At 47.2% G+C, this 21,140-nt stretch overlaps 8 protein-coding genes across 8 annotated transcripts; 5 read left to right on the top strand and 3 right to left on the bottom strand.

Annotated features, from left to right (window-relative positions):
- Positions 1 to 1,198: 1,198 nt before the first annotated feature.
- On the top strand, positions 1,199 to 2,743 carry CDV56_104504 (C2H2-type zinc finger protein; the record flags this gene model as incomplete). The annotated part of the gene is made up of 4 exons (XM_026758123.1): positions 1,199 to 1,951; positions 2,022 to 2,075; positions 2,148 to 2,321; positions 2,387 to 2,743. The coding sequence occupies 4 exons, from the start codon at positions 1,199 to 1,201 to the stop codon at positions 2,741 to 2,743; spliced, it is 1,338 nt and encodes a 445-aa protein (XP_026610900.1).
- A 524-nt stretch (positions 2,744 to 3,267) lies between these two features.
- CDV56_104347 (putative mitochondrial folate carrier protein Flx1) lies at positions 3,268 to 4,372 on the bottom strand (the record flags this gene model as incomplete). The annotated part of the gene is made up of 3 exons (XM_026757966.1): positions 3,268 to 3,833; positions 3,927 to 4,169; positions 4,255 to 4,372. The coding sequence occupies 3 exons, from the start codon at positions 4,370 to 4,372 to the stop codon at positions 3,268 to 3,270; spliced, it is 927 nt and encodes a 308-aa protein (XP_026610899.1).
- Positions 4,373 to 5,805: 1,433 nt separating this feature from the next.
- Positions 5,806 to 7,006, top strand: SAP49 (U2 snRNP complex subunit HSH49; the record flags this gene model as incomplete). The annotated part of the gene is made up of 3 exons (XM_026757706.1): positions 5,806 to 5,825; positions 5,896 to 6,271; positions 6,341 to 7,006. The coding sequence occupies 3 exons, from the start codon at positions 5,806 to 5,808 to the stop codon at positions 7,004 to 7,006; spliced, it is 1,062 nt and encodes a 353-aa protein (XP_026610898.1).
- Positions 7,007 to 7,739: 733 nt separating this feature from the next.
- Positions 7,740 to 8,173, bottom strand: CDV56_103962 (DUF2015 domain-containing protein; the record flags this gene model as incomplete). The annotated part of the gene is made up of 2 exons (XM_026757581.1): positions 7,740 to 8,059; positions 8,119 to 8,173. 2 exons carry the CDS (start codon positions 8,171 to 8,173, stop codon positions 7,740 to 7,742), a joined length of 375 nt encoding a protein of 124 aa, XP_026610897.1.
- Positions 8,174 to 8,774: 601 nt separating this feature from the next.
- Positions 8,775 to 9,604, top strand: CDV56_103836 (60S ribosomal protein L28; the record flags this gene model as incomplete). The annotated part of the gene is made up of 5 exons (XM_026757455.1): positions 8,775 to 8,826; positions 8,955 to 9,049; positions 9,117 to 9,140; positions 9,212 to 9,336; positions 9,427 to 9,604. 5 exons carry the CDS (start codon positions 8,775 to 8,777, stop codon positions 9,602 to 9,604), a joined length of 474 nt encoding a protein of 157 aa, XP_026610896.1.
- Positions 9,605 to 10,979: 1,375 nt separating this feature from the next.
- CDV56_103533 (malate dehydrogenase) lies at positions 10,980 to 12,424 on the top strand (the record flags this gene model as incomplete). The annotated part of the gene is made up of 8 exons (XM_026757152.1): positions 10,980 to 10,992; positions 11,059 to 11,090; positions 11,168 to 11,278; positions 11,347 to 11,434; positions 11,505 to 11,882; positions 11,940 to 12,024; positions 12,079 to 12,223; positions 12,284 to 12,424. The coding sequence occupies 8 exons, from the start codon at positions 10,980 to 10,982 to the stop codon at positions 12,422 to 12,424; spliced, it is 993 nt and encodes a 330-aa protein (XP_026610895.1).
- Positions 12,425 to 14,283: 1,859 nt separating this feature from the next.
- CDV56_103164 (Siz/PIAS RING finger protein) lies at positions 14,284 to 15,849 on the bottom strand (the record flags this gene model as incomplete). Its single annotated transcript, XM_026756783.1, has 6 exons — positions 14,284 to 14,791; positions 14,842 to 15,067; positions 15,119 to 15,194; positions 15,249 to 15,637; positions 15,698 to 15,769; positions 15,825 to 15,849. The coding sequence occupies 6 exons, from the start codon at positions 15,847 to 15,849 to the stop codon at positions 14,284 to 14,286; spliced, it is 1,296 nt and encodes a 431-aa protein (XP_026610894.1).
- Positions 15,850 to 18,140: 2,291 nt separating this feature from the next.
- On the top strand, positions 18,141 to 21,101 carry las21 (mannose-ethanolamine phosphotransferase LAS21; the record flags this gene model as incomplete). The annotated part of the gene is made up of 7 exons (XM_026756143.1): positions 18,141 to 18,340; positions 18,400 to 18,444; positions 18,514 to 18,802; positions 18,871 to 18,998; positions 19,052 to 19,422; positions 19,490 to 20,443; positions 20,536 to 21,101. 7 exons carry the CDS (start codon positions 18,141 to 18,143, stop codon positions 21,099 to 21,101), a joined length of 2,553 nt encoding a protein of 850 aa, XP_026610893.1.
- Positions 21,102 to 21,140: the final 39 nt, after the last annotated feature.

Here is a 21,140-nt window from a genome sequence, read left to right as displayed (position 1 = left end):
TATTATTTAGTATGATTTTTCTGTATATTAGATGACCACGCTTCGTATATATCGTGTGATTGGTATCTGCGTCATCTGTATATGTATAAAAAAGTAGTCTCCACCCTCTTTAGATATTTTTTTTTTTTTTTTTTTTTTTTTTTTTTTTTTTTTTTTTTTTTTTTTTTTTTTTTTTTTTTTTTTTTTTTTTTTTTTTTTTTTTTTTTTTTTTTTTTTTTTTTTTTTTTTTTTTTTCTATTTGGTATTTCCATACATGTAGGTTCACTCATACAATGATACAAACATACATACAGAGTACTACTGTACTCTAAGCAGGTAACTGTCATCCTTAGGTTAATCTCCTTAATGCTTCGTCTTGTCTCTCTTTCTGATCATAGTCTATAAGCCTTCAGCTAACTAAATTAGCAGGCCAGATCCTTGTCACTGTCCACCCCCGCTGCTTCCACTGTTCTGGGACACAGGGAAGAAGGATTAGTTATGAGGATCATGTAGGTATATCTAGTTCTAGATCACCACCACGTCCCCCCAAGAGGGGGGAAGAAAGGAGTGTAGTCACTGGTCACTGGTCACCGGCCAATATAAAGGAAATCTCACACTTGAGTTGGAAAAGCAAAAAAAAAAGAACTATCAAAGTGGACTTTTGCTCATCATCTCGATCTCTTTCTTATTCTCTTACTCCATATCTTCTTTCAAATCCTCATTGTTCACATTGTCACAGCTGTCAATTGATCCATTGATTTGCCTTTTCAGTCTTCTCATTCTCAATACCCAGAAAAAAGCTTGTTCCTGTCAGTGCACCAGCGCACATATACCTACCTATACCCCAGTTTATACTGTGGGTACTTCGGCCATCTGCCCTATGCTCTTCTCTTGCTTGCCTTCAGAGGCTGGTTCTTAAGGCCCTTTGCGTCTCTGACCTACCTCATCCACCCGACTATACTGGACCCTCTTTGCATTTGTGGAAGTTGGCACGGGGAGATTGAAAAGTTACGGAAGACCTGAACAGGAATTTGAATCTCAAAAGTCTTCGAGTGCCCAACTGTGCTCACTCACCAGTCGAGGCTGTCAAGGAGGCCTCTATTCGGATTCTTAGATCCTCACCATCCTTCTGTCAAGAGAAACCGAGCGAGATAGATATTGGAATAGAGAGAGTTGGGGGTCTCACGACATCAAAGGTTATCACCTTGCTCACGACGCAATGGAAACAGCAGACCCAGTTTCATACGAGTTCGCCGGCCATGCAATCGGTTCAATGGCTCCCCGTCGGTTGCTGCACGCGGGCCTTGGATCGAATTTCTCTTACTACAACAACCCGGCTACCTCCTTTCCTTTGCCCTATCACCAATCGTCTTCCACGCCGTATGGTTTCAGTCATACGCTAAACCAGCACCCTCATCAACTCCCAGGCTATCAACACTTCTATCTCACCGGTCATCCATCGCTCAATTCGCCATCAGTGCGTCTCTCATCCGAACCGCCAACAGTTCAGCAGATTCCCGACATCCGCCCAGCGAAGAACGCCATCAGTCGCGTTGTGAGGGAGCCGTTGGCGAAAGTGGAACAGAGCGTATCCCCGCGACCTGTTGCAGCGTCTCAACCGCCTGTCACTGGGGCTAGCCAGGAGAAGGGCCCTGGCTCGACTGAGGTTGAGTTCTCAACGGAGGTAGACATCCTTATGAAAGCCATCCAAGCAAAAGCTGTCCCTCAACAGTCGGCTCTACAGTCGTTACCATCACTCCAACAGTTGACACACGGCGGTGAGAATGGCTTCTCTCAGACCTATGCCATGGCCTCGTCGACTCCGCGATGCAACATGGCGGTTGAGGAACTCGCTCCCCGGCCGGGAAAGAAACGCAAGTACATATGCAGACTTCCCAATTGTGGGAAGAGCTTTGCTCAGAAGACTCATTTGGATATTCACATGAGGGCCCACACTGGGGATAAGCCCTTTGTAAGTGCCACCCAACAAGAAACTCACACTCCTAGAAACCTCAGTTTCTGATATTGGATTTCGTCGTAAGGTGTGCAAAGAGCCTTCATGCGGACAGCGTTTCTCCCAATTGGGCAATCTCAAGGTAACGCAACAAGAGAACCACCATGCCGATGATGAAGGAATCGCATCCTGACATAAAATGACTCCTAAATAGACACACCAACGACGCCATACGGGCGAAAAGCCCTTCTCATGTGATATCTGCCAGAAGCGATTTGCCCAAAGAGGCAACGTTCGTGCCCACAAGATCACTCACCAACATGCTAAGCCCTTCACATGTCTACTCGATGATTGTGGAAAACAGTTCACTCAGCTTGGTAACCTCAAGGTATAGTACCTCATAAAACATGTGGCTCTCGTCCTAGGCAATCTCTGAGCTAATCAATGTGACAGTCGCACCAAAATAAGTTCCACGCCGCTACGCTAAGGAGCTTGACTTTCAAGTTTTCTCAAATGTCCGAGGGGCAACTCATGAACCCACACGATCGCCAGCTCTGGGAGTACTTTGCCACCCTCTATAAAAACAGCAACAAAGGCATCAAGGGTCGTGGCAAGGATCGGAGGATCTCCCCAACATCCAAATCCAATGACGATTCTGCCGCATGCATGCGAATGCAGTCTCTCGACAGCGATGAGGACGTCAAGGCGTCACGCGGCAATCGTGAAGACTCGTCTGCCTATACTGGCAGTTCCAGCGGAGAAGAAGAAGAAGACGCGGAGACCTATTACACCGATAGAAGAGGCCATTGAATGGTGTTATTTCAGTTATTCAGCTTCATAATCATTTTTCGCCCTCTGGGCTTTTTCTTTGTTTCGAGATACCAAGTTTTGTTTGTCTTGGAATTGCGCTTCTTCCACTCAGTTTATTGATGTACTTCTTTACCTTCGTTTGCTATCTGGCTCATATGTTTTCAGGAGTTTCCGGGGGATGGTATGTTACAGGGTTTCTCGAGGTTAGCATCATGCGGACAGCGGGAGTGGTTTCGGCTGCACAAAAGAAAGGCTCAATCTTGTACAAAAACCAACACCAACAGACATGTTTCAGTATATAGGCGCACTTGTGGCTCGAGAATTTCCTAACCATGCCCCACGGGCTGACACGAATTGCAACATCATGCTTAGGTGGACAATAGTCCCCAGAGGAGTTTTCGCTCTTAAGGCAATGTCCATTGCTTACGATCATCTGTCCCAAGAGTCTCATCTGTCAGAATTCGAAGAACTGTGCTAATAAAATGAGCTTCGCCAAGTGGGTAGCGGCCTCTAGTGACGTGATGCTAAACTAGGCAAGACTTGGTATTTTCATACACCAGAAACGTTACCCATGTGCTTGGTAACACGCGGAGGAGGTTCGGTCCCAAGCCCTTGTAGAAACCAGCAAACCCTTCTTGAGCCCAAATCTGCGTGATTGCATCACCAACACCCCGATACACAAGATGAGCGTCATATGTCTGCAGACGAGATCTCAGCACTTGGTATGGATAGGTGACACAGCCTGCGAAGATCTTTGAAAGGCTTGAGGTGAGAAAGAAATCGAAGTTCCCCAGTTGTCGTGCTGGTGTCGCCCCTGAACCTATGCTATCGCCACTGGAACGCGAAGCCGAACTCATCGTTGTACGATACGCTTTCAACTTCTCGTACGCCATGAACTGAAGAGCTCCATGGCTGACTCCGAATAAAGCGGGTAAAAGACCCCGGTAGAAACCAGGGATACCCTCTGAGCGATAGATCTGCGCTACACCGGTGGTGAAAGATGCATAAGCTCCGGGGGTGTTGGAACCGGTGGATAACATGCGGGTTTTGATCACCCATATAGGATTTGTCAAAACTGATGTGGCAAGGCCTAAAGCAGATATAGCGCAAAACCCCGACAATCAGCAAATGTAGTCTCGTGAGAATTGTGGTCCAACGAAACGCAGATGGGCGAAGATCATACCTGCCAGTCCCGATGCAACAAAGTAGTCCGACGAGGCGAGCTCCGACACTCGAGAGCCGCGAAGCTCCCGCATCAGATCTTTGGTCTTCCCATAGCAAAGAAAGTACAGCGCCCAGCTGGTGGAATTCCCAATGATGTTGGGTGTTAACCCTCGGTAGAATGCGGTGATTCCGCCCTCACGGCGTGAGATCTCACGGATGACACGGAGCGATCCACCAAGTTGAGATGGCGAGGATCGGTCGACTATGTCTCATTGTACGCATGCGTAAGCTCCATGAAGATGTCCTCTCAGCTACCCGGAAAGTAGCATACACATCGGATCACGTACCCTGTAACCTTGTCTTCAATAAATCCAGCGGATGGAGACAGAGTGTAGAGACTATTCCCGCCGAAAATCCTGCTATGGTCTCCACAAAGGATGACGACAAGCCATCCTTACTAGTCATGAAAGTTGTGTGTGATTCTTTGGAATCTTTTGGGGGCGCGTGAACTGACTTTGGAAGAGCCAATCTTCGAAACAGCGGGAAAAGGCAAGTATTGCACAAACTTGCGGGTCTTGCTTCTCTTGCTTCTCGGCAATAAGCGCAGCAATCCGGCGAGGCGGTTTAACTCCGCGCAATTGTTCAGGTCGAGGCAATGACTGTTAAACGATATTCTACACTTGAGCGAAGCGTCTGATAACCGTCCGATCCGACGAAGCTTTATACACATACGAATCTTTTTGAGTTGTGATAAATGAACCGCATTCCTTCAAGCACGAGCCCATTTGCCGCGGGTTGTTGGTTTTGCCCAAATGAACGTTAGAACGGCATAGCATTTCTCGAGGAAAGAAGTCATCAGTTTATTAAAAGCGCAGGACATTTCGCAAACATGGAACAAGTTTAAAAATACATGAGTGTCAATGTGATATCCAAGGCATCGACATGAAGTATGAAAGAAAAGAAGAGAGCTCGAGGATCTCCACTGCCTCCTGTCAGCCCTTTGTGTCCGGAAGAGAAACAGGCGCCGAGTATGATAATAAGAATACCATTCAAGTCTGAAAACCAATTTTCATGATCCCAAATTCCTATCATCATCATCTTCTTCAAGCGAGAGGCGAAAACAACCTGTTAGGAGGATCAGCTGTCTGGAATCGAAGGAGTAAGATTTCGCTGTGGTATACTTGAAGAGCGAGGGTCTAGGTTCGCTGTATGTGTAGCCTGTCTCTCGTCGTGAGCAATTTGTTTGATAAGATTGAATATGCACTTGAAACGGGGTGGAAGGTCGAGTTCCATACCCAGATAGATGATCAGAGGCAGATAGCCACTGCGTAAAAGAGAACCGTCAATACTGTCACCAGAATGAAAGAAAACCTCGCCAAAAGGGTGTATTACTAGTGGATAGCGACTCTCGAGACGTCAATGACCTTGGAGATACGCTCCTGGAAATCAAAATGTCTGGTTAGCAGGAGAGCCATAGGCCGAGAATCTTTCCATTGACGAAGGTCCAACCTTAGTTTCCTCGGAGAACTGAACCATTTCGGTGAATGAACGGGAAATAACTATATCAACACTCAGGGAGCTTGGAGCGAGGAAAGGCGAGTAGAGACTGCACAGGAAGTTTATGAAATGCGGAGTGCTGGGCGGAGTTAGAGACGAGCAGGTGAAGCTCAAGAGTTTTCCGGGAACTTTAAGGCAAAAAAAGCTGTCCCCAAATCCGTAGATGCCCGTTTTTGCAAACCACATCCAACACGTTCCGCGCTCGTGTCTGAAATCACAACCATTGTTACTTTTGACACCCATCATATTTGTCCAGACTGTCCTCGATTTTTTCATTTTTTCTCAATGAGAATTTGGTTCCAAGAGCAACAGTCAGATAACCCAAATTGAGAGTCGGCAACATGTCCGGCGCGAGGCACTGGTGAGTAACCGCTTTTACTTATGACACAACGCACACCAAAAGACTGACTAGGAGGTTCTTAAATTTCTAGGGAGCAAGACAAGGAGGCCACCGTTTACATCGGAAACCTCGATGAACGGGTTACCGATAGCCTGGTATGGGAGCTGATGCTGCAGGCTGGGCGCATCGTTAATGTTCACCTTCCCAAAGATCGAGTGACGCAGTCACACCAGGGTTACGGCTTTGTGGAATTCATAAGCGAGGAGGATGCTGAATATGCTTCGCGCATAATGAACGGGATTCGCCTCTATGGAAAACCGATACGAGTCAACAAGGCATCTGCCGATAAACAAAAATCCGTGGAAATCGGAGCGGAGCTCTTCGTCGGAAACCTTGATCCTTTGGTCACGGAGCAGGTCCTCTATGACACGTTCAGTCGCTTCGGAACTCTCGTCAATATTCCAAAGGTAAGGCTTCAATAAGTTCCTACCTGATAGAGGAATTTTCCTTCCCTGCAGCAAGCTAACAAACTGTAGGTTGCACGCGATGATAACAACCTTTCCAAGGGTTATGGATTCGTATCATTTGCCGACTTCGAGTCTTCTGATACTGCTATTGCCAACATGAATGGGCAATATCTAATGAACAAACAAGTTTCCGTACAATACGCCTATAAGAAAGACGGCAAAGGCGAACGGCACGGTGATCAGGCAGAACGAATGCTGGCTGCGCAGGCTCGCAAGCATAATGTTCGTCCGCCAACCCAGCCACTTCCACCACAATTCACCAACCCAGGAACTCCAATGGCGGCCGCTGGGATGGCTAATGGAGACGGCACACAACCGTTAAGCGCTGGTCCACCAGAATTAGCGACGGGAAGAGGCGTACCGCCGCCTAACTTGGGCTTCCAGAACGTACCTCCGCCGCAACCTAATCGACAACTCCCTCCTACCACTCCCTTGGCGAATCCGCCCCCCGGTTTGCCGGCAAGACCTCCGCCCTCGCAAGCTGGTTACGGTGGCCCTCAGACTTTTCTCCCCCCTGGTTTCAATAATGCCGGCCAACAGCCACCATTCCCACCGCAAGCAGCACCGCCGCCGGGGTTCGTGCCACCAGGTTTCGGTCCTCCATCGGGAACCCCTAACCCTCCACCTCCATTACCACCGGGCTTCCAGCAACCTGGTTATGGTGGGGGCCGCTGAGCTTTAAGTCACTCGTCTTCCCTTTTCAAGTGCATTGATGCGGAAATATATCTCTCATGCATTACTTTTGACGAAAAAGGCCTTTCCCCACAGTTTTGCCTCGTTACCATCCGACGAGAACATGTAGTCTAGGTGATTCCCAAACTTGTGTATTAAAGCACGCCACTACATGGCGGATCAGCTTGCTCCACAGAACACTATTGAGCTAACTAATCCATTAATAATGATGTGAAAGGGTTGGGTGGAAATTGGACTGGAAAGGAAACTACATGGTTGATCAGGATTATACATTCCTTCCATTAGTCTCGCGGTGAGGCAGCATATTATTATCCAAACTGGCAGCATTCACCGGCGGGTATATATTGCAATTGTGCTCGATTCAGATGAGACCTGCGAAGTGAACTGCTCATATTCCGATGCATCTAGCGATACAGGCCAAACTACGAAGATAGCCATCATGTTCTGATTGCGATAGCAAATATTGTCATTCGATTGCATCAAGTAATTTATTTCAGAAGTGGTTCCTTCTGCGTGTTCCCAAGAATGGAAGCACTTGAGAACAAGGACACGCATGATAAACGTAAAGAAATGAGAGGAAGGGCAAAAGAAGGTTGGGTCAGCAGAGAATGAGCCACTGGTGCTTCGGAAGGTAGGCAGATTTCCCAATGAAAGTGCAAACGATAGGCAACACGAAGAGCGATAGAGAATTGGAAGAATGGAGTAGGAGTGGTGGTTAAGAGAATGACACGAACTTCGGGTCCCTGGGCCGGCCGTCGGGACCGATGTTGTGGGTAGCAAATCGTCGTTCTGTGTAGATACGACGAGCTTCATCGAAGTTAACATTCTGCGTCTTCATGATCTTCTGCACCTCGCGTTTCGCTTTGTCATCCAAGCCGGCTCTTGTGTCGCCATCTGCGATGTTGGACGCTATATCGAACTGCGATGAGGAAAGGCCCGCCTCCAGATCCCCCGCAAAGCTAGAGGGAAGGTGATGATAAAGGTGACCTGGGACTGGGATTAAGGGCAACCACCGTGACCGGGTGAGATAAAGGGCTGCCAACGGGCGTCAGATGGGTTACAACCAAGATATACAGCTTGTGCATCAAACATACCAGTCCCGCAAATCACGACAGCAAAGGTGAGGAAATAAAGGGTATAGTACGCCATAGTGATCGTGTATATGCGATTATGCGCACTTCAGCGAGGAAAGATTGATGTTGCTATGTCAGTTATTATGACTTCCTACAGCGGATGTACCGGATACTGGCGGCAAGGCAGATGAGATTCGTGATGTGAGGCAAGTCCTCATGGATTCATTCAGGTAGAAGCCAGTAATGTATGATGCTGGCTGGGCAGGATACTGCCACAACCAGCTACAGAGTAAGCATCTGAACAGGAAGACGGTGAAAGGTAGTTGGCACTCAAAAGATTATGTTTGACGGCGTTGAAGCCGGATCAATATCAAGCTGAGAAAGGCAGAGAAAGTACCTTAGTACGTAAGGTACGGATAGCTCACCGGCACCAAGATATGATTGGAAACAGCCTGGCATGTGTGGGGAGGTCCTTGGGGCTCTTCCCTTAACGTCCCACATTCAAGCAGCAGAACCTTGAAGGTCAGACTATGCCGAAAACGGTCTCCTTAGCGAGGTTGTTGGCTGCTGTTCTTGGCACGGCCGCACACAATAACGATCCCAGGCAATTAAGTATATCAGCCTCGCGTCGAGTTCGATCCGTTCCCATTCAATCAGCTTTCAAGAGACATTTCACAATGGCCGCCGAAAGAACGAACGTTTCCAGCGACCTTGTCTGGCAGATCACTCGTACGTTTACCTCTTGTTGCCGTTTCCTATCTTTTCTACTCTAGAGTAACCGACTTTCTGAGTCTTTTGCTCTGCCCATATTGTCCATTCATGTCCTTAATTTCCGCTGATCCATATGCTCTGAACAGGCAGCCAGAATGCTTTTCTGGTCAAGCGGAGGACCGGTGGTGGCTCCCAGTTCTCCCGCGATCCCCTGAACCTGCAGAACAAGCAGTCTTTCAAGGTACGATTTTGAAGATTCATTATGATTTCAATGGCACTAGAAACGCTGACTTCAATACTGCGTATAGTATGCTGGCTATGCCAACACCAAGGTACTTCACACATCATCAACTCGCAGTCCTTCAATAATAGAGAGGAATTGTGTCTGAACTCTTATAAACAGGCCGTCGGTGTGCAGGCCACTGAAAACGGTGGTGTTGTTGTCATCACCAAGAAGCCTGGCAACCCTCAGCAGCCCGCAAAGAACGTGGTCAGCGTCAGCTGGGGTCCTAACGCTTCCACCCGCAAGTAAGCAGAACAGCTATTTTCTCACCGCTTTGCCGGACAGCATTGTATCAAGCCGGTTTTGCTAATCAGAAATATTCTTCTATGGTACAGGATCTACAAGGCTGTAGCAAGCAAGACCGCCAAGAACGGCTACCGCGCCGACCTCCGTGAAGACGCCGTTGCTCGTGTGAGCGCCATCCGTCGCTCCCAGAAGCCCAAGAAGGACACTCCCCCCAAGAAGCTCAGAGGCGCTCAGGCCAGAAAGGCCGCGGAGCAGAAGTCGGAGTAAATACAAGTCTCAGAGCAAGGAAAACACCGAAGACAAGAGGTCAAGGAACGGCGCGTCGACTGAAATAGAGCCGTGCTGGTCAAGGGCGAAAGCGTCCATGTAATTTAGCAATATCGTTATCGGGTATTGTCCTTCCGAGGCCATCAGCAATCTCAGCACTATGAAAAAGAAAGCGAGAATCAAATGCCGTGCAGAAATGGTTGAGTCCAGATTAGGTTTGCCGGGATATAGGCCAAAAGTTTCGTAATTTAGCTCGCCTTGTTTGCTGCTTTTCGACTTCCTACATTCATGATCATTACTAGCAGTTGGCACATGTTCCGGATTTTGAACGACTGCAGCCGCTTGTCGGGCCGAAACGTATTCTAGAACCTGTTGGGACAAGCTTGGAGCTTTCACCTTTTGCCGCATGTAACACTCATCACCCGCCTTTTCCCGAGTTCATGATGGATCAATGGGATCAGTTGACAAATTCGGTAGGTTCCTCGGTGATGCGTATCGTGAGACAGACGAAATTTCCCGGAATCTGGGGCGTTAGGAGGGGATCAAGTCGACTCTGACGTATGGACCAAGAGGCATGGGAAAGTTTCCTGTCCTGTACCATGACAATACGGGACATGGATACCTAGGATTCTAGGAAGCTGTAAGATCAATGATTACTCTGTAGATACCTAACATCGGAGTAGGTAGAACTCTGGGAGCTCTCTCTAAATACTCTCCCCACATGTGATCTGCCGTTGTCTGTCTTCCCCACCTCAACACAAGTCGGTATGAGAGCAACAAAGCAATAATCATAATAATATGGACCGGATAATAGGTGGACACACATAATTATTTCCTTACCTACCCGAGACAGTAGTGATGGGTATCATACTGGCTTACGTACCTGGTCGTTGCTGTACGTGCTCCTGTATCTATAAGAACTAGTCGAATGCCATTATTATTGTACGGAGAAGTTGTCTCACATTCTAGATCTCAATTTCTATAGCCAGATTGCCAGGTCATCGTCAATTCCTCAAGAGATGTATGTCCAGTGCCGTCTATCAGCTTATACCCCTTGTTTCTACTATACTCTCACTGTTTGTTTGTGCCTTCCCCGTTCATCTCCTTCCCCAACCCCGAATATGGCGCGTTGTTTGTTCCCGTTTGGTTTACCGTTACCCCTCCCTAGTCCCCCTCCTACGCTCCTGCCCCTCGGTAGCTCCCTTCATCCCTCCTGCTCCACCCCCACTCTTTCTTTCGTACTCAAGCGGTTGTTGTTCTTCCATCACCATCATTGCCCCAGTCTTGCGTTGGTCCGATTCTGTCAGTCCGTCTTACTCACACGCAATACAGATACTCCTCTTAATCAACAAGCATAAAACTCTAATTTATCACCATGGTCAAGGCAGGTAAGCATCTGATCGGCTTCTTGAAGAGACTCCCGAAAGAGTTATCCTACTGATTCATCCCAATAGCTGTTCTCGGAGCCTCTGGTGGCATTGGCCAGGTTTGTACCCTCTGATTTTCTGTCACTTCACCCGTTACCTAGTCACGTACTGATATTTGTTCTTGTCGCATCTTTAGCCTCTATCTCTTCTGTTGAAGGCATGCCCTTTGGTTGATGAGCTTGCTCTCTACGACGTCGTCAACACTCCCGGTGTCGCTGCGGATCTGTCTCACATCTCTTCCATTGCTGTATGTGACAACTTCCTAGACTCATCAACTCAAGTGACTCAACCCTCGTTCCTGACTCGCGCATGCAGAAAATCTCCGGCTACCTTCCCAAAGATGATGGCCTGAAGAATGCATTGACTGGTACTGATATCGTCGTCATTCCTGCTGGAATCCCTCGTTAGTACTCCTACTCGCTAGAAACAAAAATAACTGCTGCTCTTTGTCTGACTCAAATTCTTCCCAACAGGCAAGCCTGGAATGAGTCGTGATGATCTTTTCAAGGTGAATGCCGGCATTGTCCGCGACTTGGTGACGGGAATCGCACAGTACTGCCCTAAGGCTTTTGTACTCATCATCTCGAATCCTGTAAACTCCACCGTCCCAATCGCCGCTGAGGTGCTCAAGAAACAGGGTGTCTTCGACCCCAAACGCCTCTTTGGTGTCACCACTCTGGATGTTGTCCGTGCCGAGACCTTCACTCAAGAATATTCCGGCCAGAAGGACCCAGCCAAGGTCCAAATCCCGGTTGTTGGCGGGCACTCTGGCGAGACAATCGTCCCCCTCTTTAGCAAGGCTTCCCCAGCCTTGAATATTCCTGCAGACAAGTATGACGCTCTTGTGAACCGTGAGTGTCTGCACTATATCTACAGGTGTTTGCGACTTGTGACTGACTCATCTGTAGGGGTCCAGTTTGGCGGAGATGAGGTAGTCAAGGCTAAAGATGGCGCCGGCTCCGCCACCTTGTCCATGGCTTATGCTGGATTCAGGTCTGCCTTTTCTTTCTCGAGAGCTGTGTTTGTATCTCTGCTAATCCGAAGTAGATTCGCCGAAAGTGTTATTAAGGCTTTGCAGGGCCAGTCAGGCATTGTCGAACCCACTTTCATTTACTTGCCAGGCGTCACTGGTGGTGAGGAAATCGCTAAGGAGACCGGTGTTGAGTTCTTCTCGACCCTTGTCGAACTCGGAGTAAGTCTTTCCGTCTTCAGCACAAACCGTTTCTCCTAGTATATGCTAAATGCAAAAAAGCCTAATGGCGCGGAGAAAGCCATCAACGTTCTCCAGGGCGTTACCGAGCAGGAAAAGAAGCTCCTTGAGGCTTGCACCAAGGGCCTTAAGGGCAACATCGAAAAGGGCATCGAATTCGTCAAGAATACCCCACCAAAGTAAACGCGCCTATCCCCGTCAAACAACCTCAACCCCCATTGGCCAGCCGCATCGTTGTCTTCCCTGAAGTGCACTTGTCGGTGGCCTTTTCCCCTCCCCCAAGAGCTCACGAGAATTGAAAATGACCTCGCTAATCAAAGCTATCCCGGAAAGATAGGCTTTAAAGCATAAGATTCATGAGGACGAATGATGGAGGTCGCCGTGGGGTTGATTATTAGGTTCGCGAATGCAGGCCCCTAGAGACATGCATGCAGAAATGAATAAATCTTTTATTTTTTAGCTTGGAATTGTGAGCCCCTGTTGCTGTGTAAAAGTGATAATTGAGCCTGCCATCGGGACAGAGACAAGAGGGGTCTTTGTTGCTCTTTCGTACTGGCGCCTTCTAGGCAAAATATCGGTCCCAAGCGTTCAGGGCCTGGGCTGAACTGTTTTGATTTGGAACGTTGCCCCGGGAAGCTCGGACGTTTCAGCTTGTACAGTGGTGGCAATGCCCATGTTCGATAGAGCACCACGAATGACGCCGCATGGAAACCAGAGAAACTGGGTTCATGTTAAAATGTTAGGATCGCGATGGATGTAGGAATATGGGGTCTTGCCCACCGCTTGCGCCATAGCAGTCGCCTCGCTTCGAGAAGCCGTGCTCATTCTTGCAAATGGCCGAAACGAGTTATCTGTGAGGACATAGACACCCTGAAAGATAAAATATATCACTATCAGCCTCCATCCGTGAGGACTCAAGCGCACAAGTTTGATCTGAAGTCGCTGACGTGTACCAACCCGATGATTCGTTTTCAAATTATCCACTTGTTTCCTGAAAAGAATCGTCCACAGATCCTTGCACAAAAATTTGATAACGTCGAGATTGTCTGTGAAACGAGGGCGATCGCGAGAAAATCTACCCGGTAAGAAGATGCGAGAGGTATATGTCAGCTGCATTTGCGTTCAGTCAAGCCCCATTTAGAGAGATCCTCTCAGTCTTTATGTTCATCCAAACACATATTCCATCCCTCAAGTACTAGACAGAATGTGTCGCTGACTTACCGTTCTGCAAGTCCTTGACCAACTCGGTAGCCTATAGACTCGAGTCGAAAGAAAGTCGACTCCCTGATTTCGTCATCATCCGAAGCTTTGTCATTGAGTGCCAATTCCCTCGCTAAGCGTTCGGCCATAGGAACGAGCTCTATCAGAAGAAAGTCTAGGCATGAAGTACTCAGGAAGCGAGCATGAGGATCGGAGCTATTGATAGGTGAGACAGACGCATCAAACGACATCACGATGAGTCAGTATGGAAATTGTCTGCGAGATTTTCAACGCGTATTATCAATCTGAAAAGGGTAGGATAACGCTAAACCTCAGCTCAGATAAATTTCGTTTTGCATATCCGTCATGGGTATTTGCGGAGGTGGACTTCAGAACTCCGCAACGTGGTTTGGAATGCTTGGACTTGGGACACTCCTTGACGTACACTTCTCCCTAACTTCTGCCACCCGCCCCCAGGACTTGAGTACTTCTGTGATTACAACAATGCTCAAATAACTCAAGGACTTCAAATACATTGTACTGCACTGACAAATTAACATTACTATAAAATTAACGGTGAGATTTACATATAGATTGGATCATCCGTGGCACCTGCATTCGCATGGACATTTTCAGAGCCATGGGAGCGTGAATGAACGTGGGAGATGAGTCAAATTCAATAGTAGTGAGCTATTATTTACCTCACCAACTAACATGGCTCACTTGACCAGTCTAATGTTGCTCCTTCCTCATCGGAACTCACCCAACGAGCCTATGCCCAGCAATAACGCCTGAACCCAATTGCGCCATGGCCCCATGCAAATATGCCTCGCTAGATGTCATCATGCATCATAACCACCAGTATGTCTAGGTGATTTCGGATTAGTCTGGTTTGTAAAGGAGAGATTTCCTCCGTTTACAAGCCCACTGCTAAACGAGTTACGAAATTCTGGTCGAGAATAAGCCCGGTGGTGAGCATTTGATGCCAGACGCTTAGCTGGTCTGACTGGGGAAAGCTCGCCGTCATCGTCACTACCAGTCAGATCGATCACTTGGGCTGCTGAGCGTTTGTTAGTGGACAGACGCGCTGCAGATGATGTTGCTGACGGCTCCCGTGATTGAGCCGGTGTCCGCTCTAGGGAGAGGCCTGATGCTGAGAGTGACTCCTGCTTCACATGCACAATTCCAGGTTCTTTGATCTCGACCAGCTCGTCCTCGTCGTCTGTCGCCGGAGTGACGCCACCAGCACCTTTGAACTCGTCCCCCTTTGGACTCGACCACTTCCCATCCGGTTCAATAATGACCTGTTCCACATCCGGTGACGTGGAATGAAGTATATCATCAACATATCTTCACAGTTAGTTTAATTTATGTGGCAGATGAAAGTTCGCGCGGCTTACTGATCAACTTGCAATGATTCGTAGCTCGTGGCCTTGGAACAAACCGGACATGACCATGTCGGCGCTTGTTCCTGCAACTGTAAGAACGATGATGCATCAAAACACTGGTTATGGGTGCAGATGACAGTACGACAAGGAACCTCGATCCGCAGCGTGGAAAGAGGACATTTTAAGGACATGACAGTGGAGGTAGCAACAATGTCGGAATCATCCGCTCTATTCTTCACTACAAACCATTAGAGGATTCGATGCATGAGAAGGATAAAAGGGTACATACTTTCTCGTAATACTTGCTCTTTTGTGATCGTTTTCCTCGTCTTCAATTCCAAGACAAGGTCCTCAATGGGGTGGCGCTGGACTAGATTCACAAGAACAAAAAATCTCTACAACATAGTCAGAAAGAATACATAATGGGCATTGACATGATGAAATGGAAAGAGGATGTGTGGGGACTGAAAGGGTGGGCTTGCAGTGCTTGCCTTTTGCGTAAGCGCATAAGTCATAACAATATGATTGGGATACCCAGGTTTTTTGCGAATGTAATTCGTCACATCGGCGGGCCTCGTTGTACCAGGCTTATTCTTGAGGCCTTTCAGATTAGCCTTGACCTCGTCCAAATTCGCTTTGAGCTCAACTTGGTGAGGGAAAGCAATATCAGACTTGGTGTATTGATTGAGGCCACTGTCCGCTGCGCAATAAACCATTACCCGAAGATTGGGATCAGCTTGCAACCTTGAAGCTACAGTTGGGGAGAGGACGACTTTAAGCTCGACATTGTCCCTCGTTTGCTCGCGTACTTAAGAAGTCAGTCTTGAATGAATGGTGTGTGACTTCAGCTGGTAGATTCAATGCTCACTTTTGCATTCTACAGTAGGAGTGAGCTGCTCCAAGATTGTGTAGAACGGGCTGTCTTTGAAAGTAATGCGGCCTGCAAACACATGAGCAACGATCATAGATAGTGAAATGAAGCGTGCACAGATTACCGGGCGTGAATCCGTGCGATGACATCGGTATAGTCAAAGGTGTTGGCCTATGCTGTGTTTGTATTGACTGGGAAATAGGTGATGCGTGATATGGTTGACTTGGAAGAGGCTGTTGTGTCGTTGATGGCGCAGGCATCGAGCGATGTGCTGTAGCATAAATGAATCTCCTTAAATGATCATAACGTTCAGTATGTCCTCCTTGGTTGAGTCTTTCAATATCTAGATAATAGAGTCAGCCATTGCTCTAGCCAGTCCCAGTGTTCTTGAGAACCAATTGAAATGAAAGGAAGATAGCAAATATAGGGAGGACGAACAGTCTATTATCCGGAGTTGTAGCGAAGCTTTAACACCAGAAACAGCGAGCCCCTCACTCCTCAAGATATCTTTGAGCTGTGCATTTGTAAGTGTCTTTACCAAAGCAACAACGCTCTGGAGCTCAGATGAGTGACCGGCAGAGGCCATGATTCCGAGCTGATATGGTGAGTGCGAATGGTAGAGCGCGGAGGATATAAATTGACTCAAGAAGTGTGGTTAGAGGCAAGTGCACTTAGGTCGTCAGCTCTATTGAAAGACATTTCAATTCTTGTCTTATTCACAATTTCGATTCTTAGCAGTAAAATCAGATAAGTAAAGGAAAAAAGAAATAAAAAATAAAAATAAAAAAAAAGGAAGCTGTATACATCTGTGACCGAGACTCCCTCCTGTTGCACCTCAGATGCGACAGAGCAAAGACCCAGTAAGGTTTCCGATGTGATGACATAAGATGGCCCAGAACGAGACTAGAGTGAAGTCGGGAAAAAATATCTTGTATCTACTCCGTACATCGCGATTCCAACTTTCCCTCCCATTAATTACCACCTTTCTGACCCCCATCTTTTCCCATCTTTTCCCATCTTTTCCCGTCTTTTCCTCACAACTGCTAAGGTTCTAAGTTTTCCTCGGAACAAATAATATGGCAAAGAGTGTTCGAGCCAGCGTTTCCAAGCGCAACAGGGCGAAACTCCGGGCCACAGTCTTTGGCCCTGCTGTTGATGCGCGGACAGAGAGACTGTCCGCAAAATTGAAAGAGCTGGCTTCTCAGCCGATAATTAGAGAACACAAAACGTCAAGTATGGACTTGGATACTACAGGAACTGGTATGTTGCTCTCACCATCAGTTCTCAATATAGTTCAACCGCATATTCGTTCTTCGATCAACAGTCTCATTCCTACTGCATACAGGTAGCCAAGTCAAATCTGCAGACAGCAAACCATCGGTACTAAATGGAGGTGGGTCTCTCTTTCTCCTTTACCTCATCGATAGAGGACCAAATCTTCGCGAAGAAATCACATTGCTCATGCGGGTTTCTCTTTAGACATGGAAATCGACACAATGTCCGTTAAACACACTCAAAGTCGCTCTCAGAAATCAGGACGTGTTCAAAAACGCAAGAAGGCCCATTCGTCCATTGTCTTCCATTCGCATTCTACGAAAACAAAAAAGGGATCTCAAAGAAAGTGATTGAGTAAATCTCGAGGAAGCGTACGAATGACATCTGGAAAAGCGGCGTTCGGAGTTTTTAGCTTGCAAAAGATACTTGCATTTTCTCAGCCCCATTGCCTCAAACATGAGAGAGCTTTCATGGTACAAATATATCAAGCACAAACATTGCTGGGCGATAACTCCATATTGAGACTTCTCGAAATCGCATACTAGAAGGAACATGTACCTTGCATCAAGCCATCATGAATTAATATTTTTGGCTCAAGGCCGTGCGTTGTTATTGTCATGGCTATCAAGTTTCCACTTATGGAAATCCACACGTATCTGTTTTAGTGGTACTGTGGTGCATACTCTGGATACTTTGGCAACTCGTACTATTTACACAGCACCGTTCGCTATACACAACATGCTAGCCCAATATGGGAGGAGGTGCCCCAAGACGGGCTTCTTCCCCCCGCACCCCCCCACCCCCGGGATATCCCTAAGGTGAGTGAAACTGAGGATTTTACTATGGTAGTAATAATCAGAAAGATAGGATACATTGAAGTTGCGGAGATTGCGGATGTGGTCAGCTGACTGGCAGAATAATATTCTGCCGCTTGAATTCCATACTGGGTTAGCATGTGTAAATAAATAGCGAACGGTGTTGTGTAAGAAGCACTTGCCCATAATGAGACAGTACCTCCTTGAATGGGCTCTGGAGTCTTCCATCACAACCTGGCAGCTTACGAGACCTCAATAAAATAAGCAAGTCGCGGTTGATATGCGACAGGTTTCGATTACCCTATGACTTACTTGGCGCTCAGGTCAACAGATATCGAAGACTACGCAAGATGGCTGTCAAACGGGAGAATTGGGCGATCCTAATCGCCAATATACTCATTGTTGTAGCTATTTCAATATTTTCATCCGGGTTTTTCCCCTACAAGTCTTTGCTTCCAGGACTGGCTACTTTTGATGAGACTAATGTTGATTCTGTCGCACCAAAAGTCTTTGATAGAGTGATTTTCATGGTGATTGATGCGTTGCGCAGGTACGACTGGTTGTATCTAAATGCTCAATTCTGTATCCCTGACTGAGGCTCAATGCTAGTGATTTCGTCTATTCGAAGACTTCCGGATTTTACTTCACTCAAAGGTCAACCAGCAGCCACATAATAATTTTACCACGGAATCTGCTCTGACTGACGCTTTACGAGATCGACAGTCTAATCCGTTCTGGAGCCGCTCTACCTTTCACGGCCCATGCTAGCTCTCCAACGGTCACGATGCCTCGACTCAAGGCCATGACAACTGGCTCCGTGCCGTCCTTCTTGGACGTGATATTGAACATCGCAGAGTCCGATACCTCTTCTACCCTCGCGTATCAAGATACATGGCTAGCGCAGTTAAAGGCGCAAGGAGGTCAGCTCGTCATGTATGGGGATGACACTTGGATCAAGCTATTTCCGGGAGTCTTTGATAGGTTTGATGGGACTACGAGTTTCTTCGTATCGGTAAGTCATAAATCAAGGGACCGCTAGAAGACACACAAATCAGTCAAATAATTAATAGCTTCCTACAGGATTTCACTGAAGTAGATCACAATGTTACTCGCCACATTCCCCGGGAGCTATCAGAGGGCGATTGGTCGGCCTTCATAATGCACTTTTTGGGGTTGGACCACATTGGTCACAAAGCTGGCCCTAAGAGGTGAGAAATTTGACTTTCCACTTCGGTTTCCGAGTTGTGTCCTGATATTGTAGCCGACATATGATGACAAAACAACGTGAGATGGACTCGGTTGTTGCTCTAATATATGCCGCCATGGAGGAACAGGAACACCTTCAATCGACCCTGTTTGTTCTGTGCGGAGATCATGGCATGAACGATGCCGGGAATCATGGTGGCTCGTCACCGGGAGAAACTTCGCCAGCTTTGCTTTTCATTTCACCAAAGTTTCAGACTAAAAAACTCCCAGAAGACAGTCCAGTTGAAGCATTCAGCGACTTGCAATACTATCGGACTATTGAGCAGACGGACATCACGCCAACATTGGCGGGACTTCTAGGTTTACCTATTCCGCTGAATAGTCTGGGCATTTTCATACCAGAGTTTCTAATGATGTGGGATAATGGTAATGCCGTCAATTTCTTTTCGTTTGTAACATATTTCAAAACTGACATATTGCCCCTTGGCTCTAGATTCTCACAGAATTGACATCCTGCTTCGAAACGCCAAGCAGATGCTTAACACAATGAAGGGGACCTTTCCCGATGTGGATGTTGAAGCAAGTACTACTCCTCACGGCTGCGACAAGCAATTGCCAACAGGTCTTGCCAAAGTTCAATGTGCCTGGTTTCAAGCACTAGAATTGATTCACGGACACGAGCTTAACAGGACAAATCTCCCAGATGTCGAATCGGCTCTGCTAAGAGTTCTGGGATCTGCCCAAGAGGTGATGAGCAGCACTGCCAGTAAATACAATACAACAAGACTTTACTTGGGCTTGTTGGCCGCGGCTCTTGCTGTCTTGCTCTTATTTTTACCAGCATATGGATTGGTTTCAAAGTCCAGACATGCTATGATGTTTCTCATGTTAAGCATTCTAGGCTATGGTGGTATGATGTTTGCCAGCAGCTACGTGGAGGAAGAGCAGCAATTCTGGTACTGGGTCATCACAGCATGGACTGTCTATCTGCACATAAAATCACTCCGCCCATGGCATGGTTCGAAAGATCCTCGATCTTCGTCCTCACGATTTGCAAGATGCACAACAATTGTGCTGGCCATCTCTTATCGAATTCTCAGACGCTGGAATCAAACAGGCCAAAAATTTGCTGCTGAGCCAGACATTGCGCGAGATTTCTTTCCTCGCCATCAGAACATCTTGTGGGCCTTGATTATACTGACTTACTTTGATACATGCATGCGTCTTTGTCTCAATTCGCCGCCCAGTAATATCTGGCGCTCAGCAGCTATACTGACGACGATAGCGGCCTTATTTTTCAAGCTGGTTTTCGTGGCGTCCGACTCACCCGAGCTTCTTGATGAGTGCTTTTTGTCGCCCATACAGAAAAGCTTTGAAGGGATGCCATTGATTCTACCCGCAAGACTCGTCTTGTGTGGGATTTCCCTACTGGTGGTGACACCGTTCTGTATGAAATATGGCACACTGAAACGATTTTCTTTGACAGGAGGCAAGTGTTGACTAGTTGCTACCGCATGGGAGTTTACTGACAAACGTTAGTGGCCTCGCTGGGCACTATATGCCATGAAAGCCTGACCCTCTTCTTGCTAACACAGTCAAGAGCTGCCAATATCCCGATCTTTTTGATGTTTCGTCTACAACTTATAATTCTTGCTTCTCTGAACATGAGCGCTATTGAAGTGACCATCACGTCCTTGCTTTCACAGCATATGAATTTTTTTGCATTTGGAGGTTCGAATGCAATATCTTCCGTTGATCTTTCCAACGCATATAATGGGATTGGCAGTTATAGTGTGGTGTTGGTAGGAGTCTTGACATTTATAAGCAACTGGGCTGGGCCCATATGGTGGGTGTCCACTGCTCGGCTTCTCTACTCAAATCCAACGTCTGCGGAGAAATACAGCCATATAACCCTCCTAACGTTCCATGTTGCAACAACTTTGATGTTCGTCATGGCCGCATGTACAGCGTTAAGGACGCATCTTTTCATCTGGACAGTGTTTTCACCAAAATATCTCTACACATTGGCGTGGACTATTCTCAACCATCTGTTTATCAATTTACCGGCTACAGCGAACTTGCCGCAAAATTTGAACTGGCAATAATGTTTTTCGTTCAGTTGCTTGTCGTTACCCGACTTGCTG

Source organism: Aspergillus thermomutatus, assembly GCF_002237265.1.
Source record: "Aspergillus thermomutatus strain HMR AF 39 chromosome Unknown NODE_269, whole genome shotgun sequence".
Taxonomy (NCBI): Eukaryota; Fungi; Ascomycota; class Eurotiomycetes; order Eurotiales; family Aspergillaceae; genus Aspergillus; species Aspergillus thermomutatus.
The sequence above is the reverse complement of the archived record's forward strand: the minus strand, read 5'-3'. Positions and strand labels throughout refer to the sequence as shown.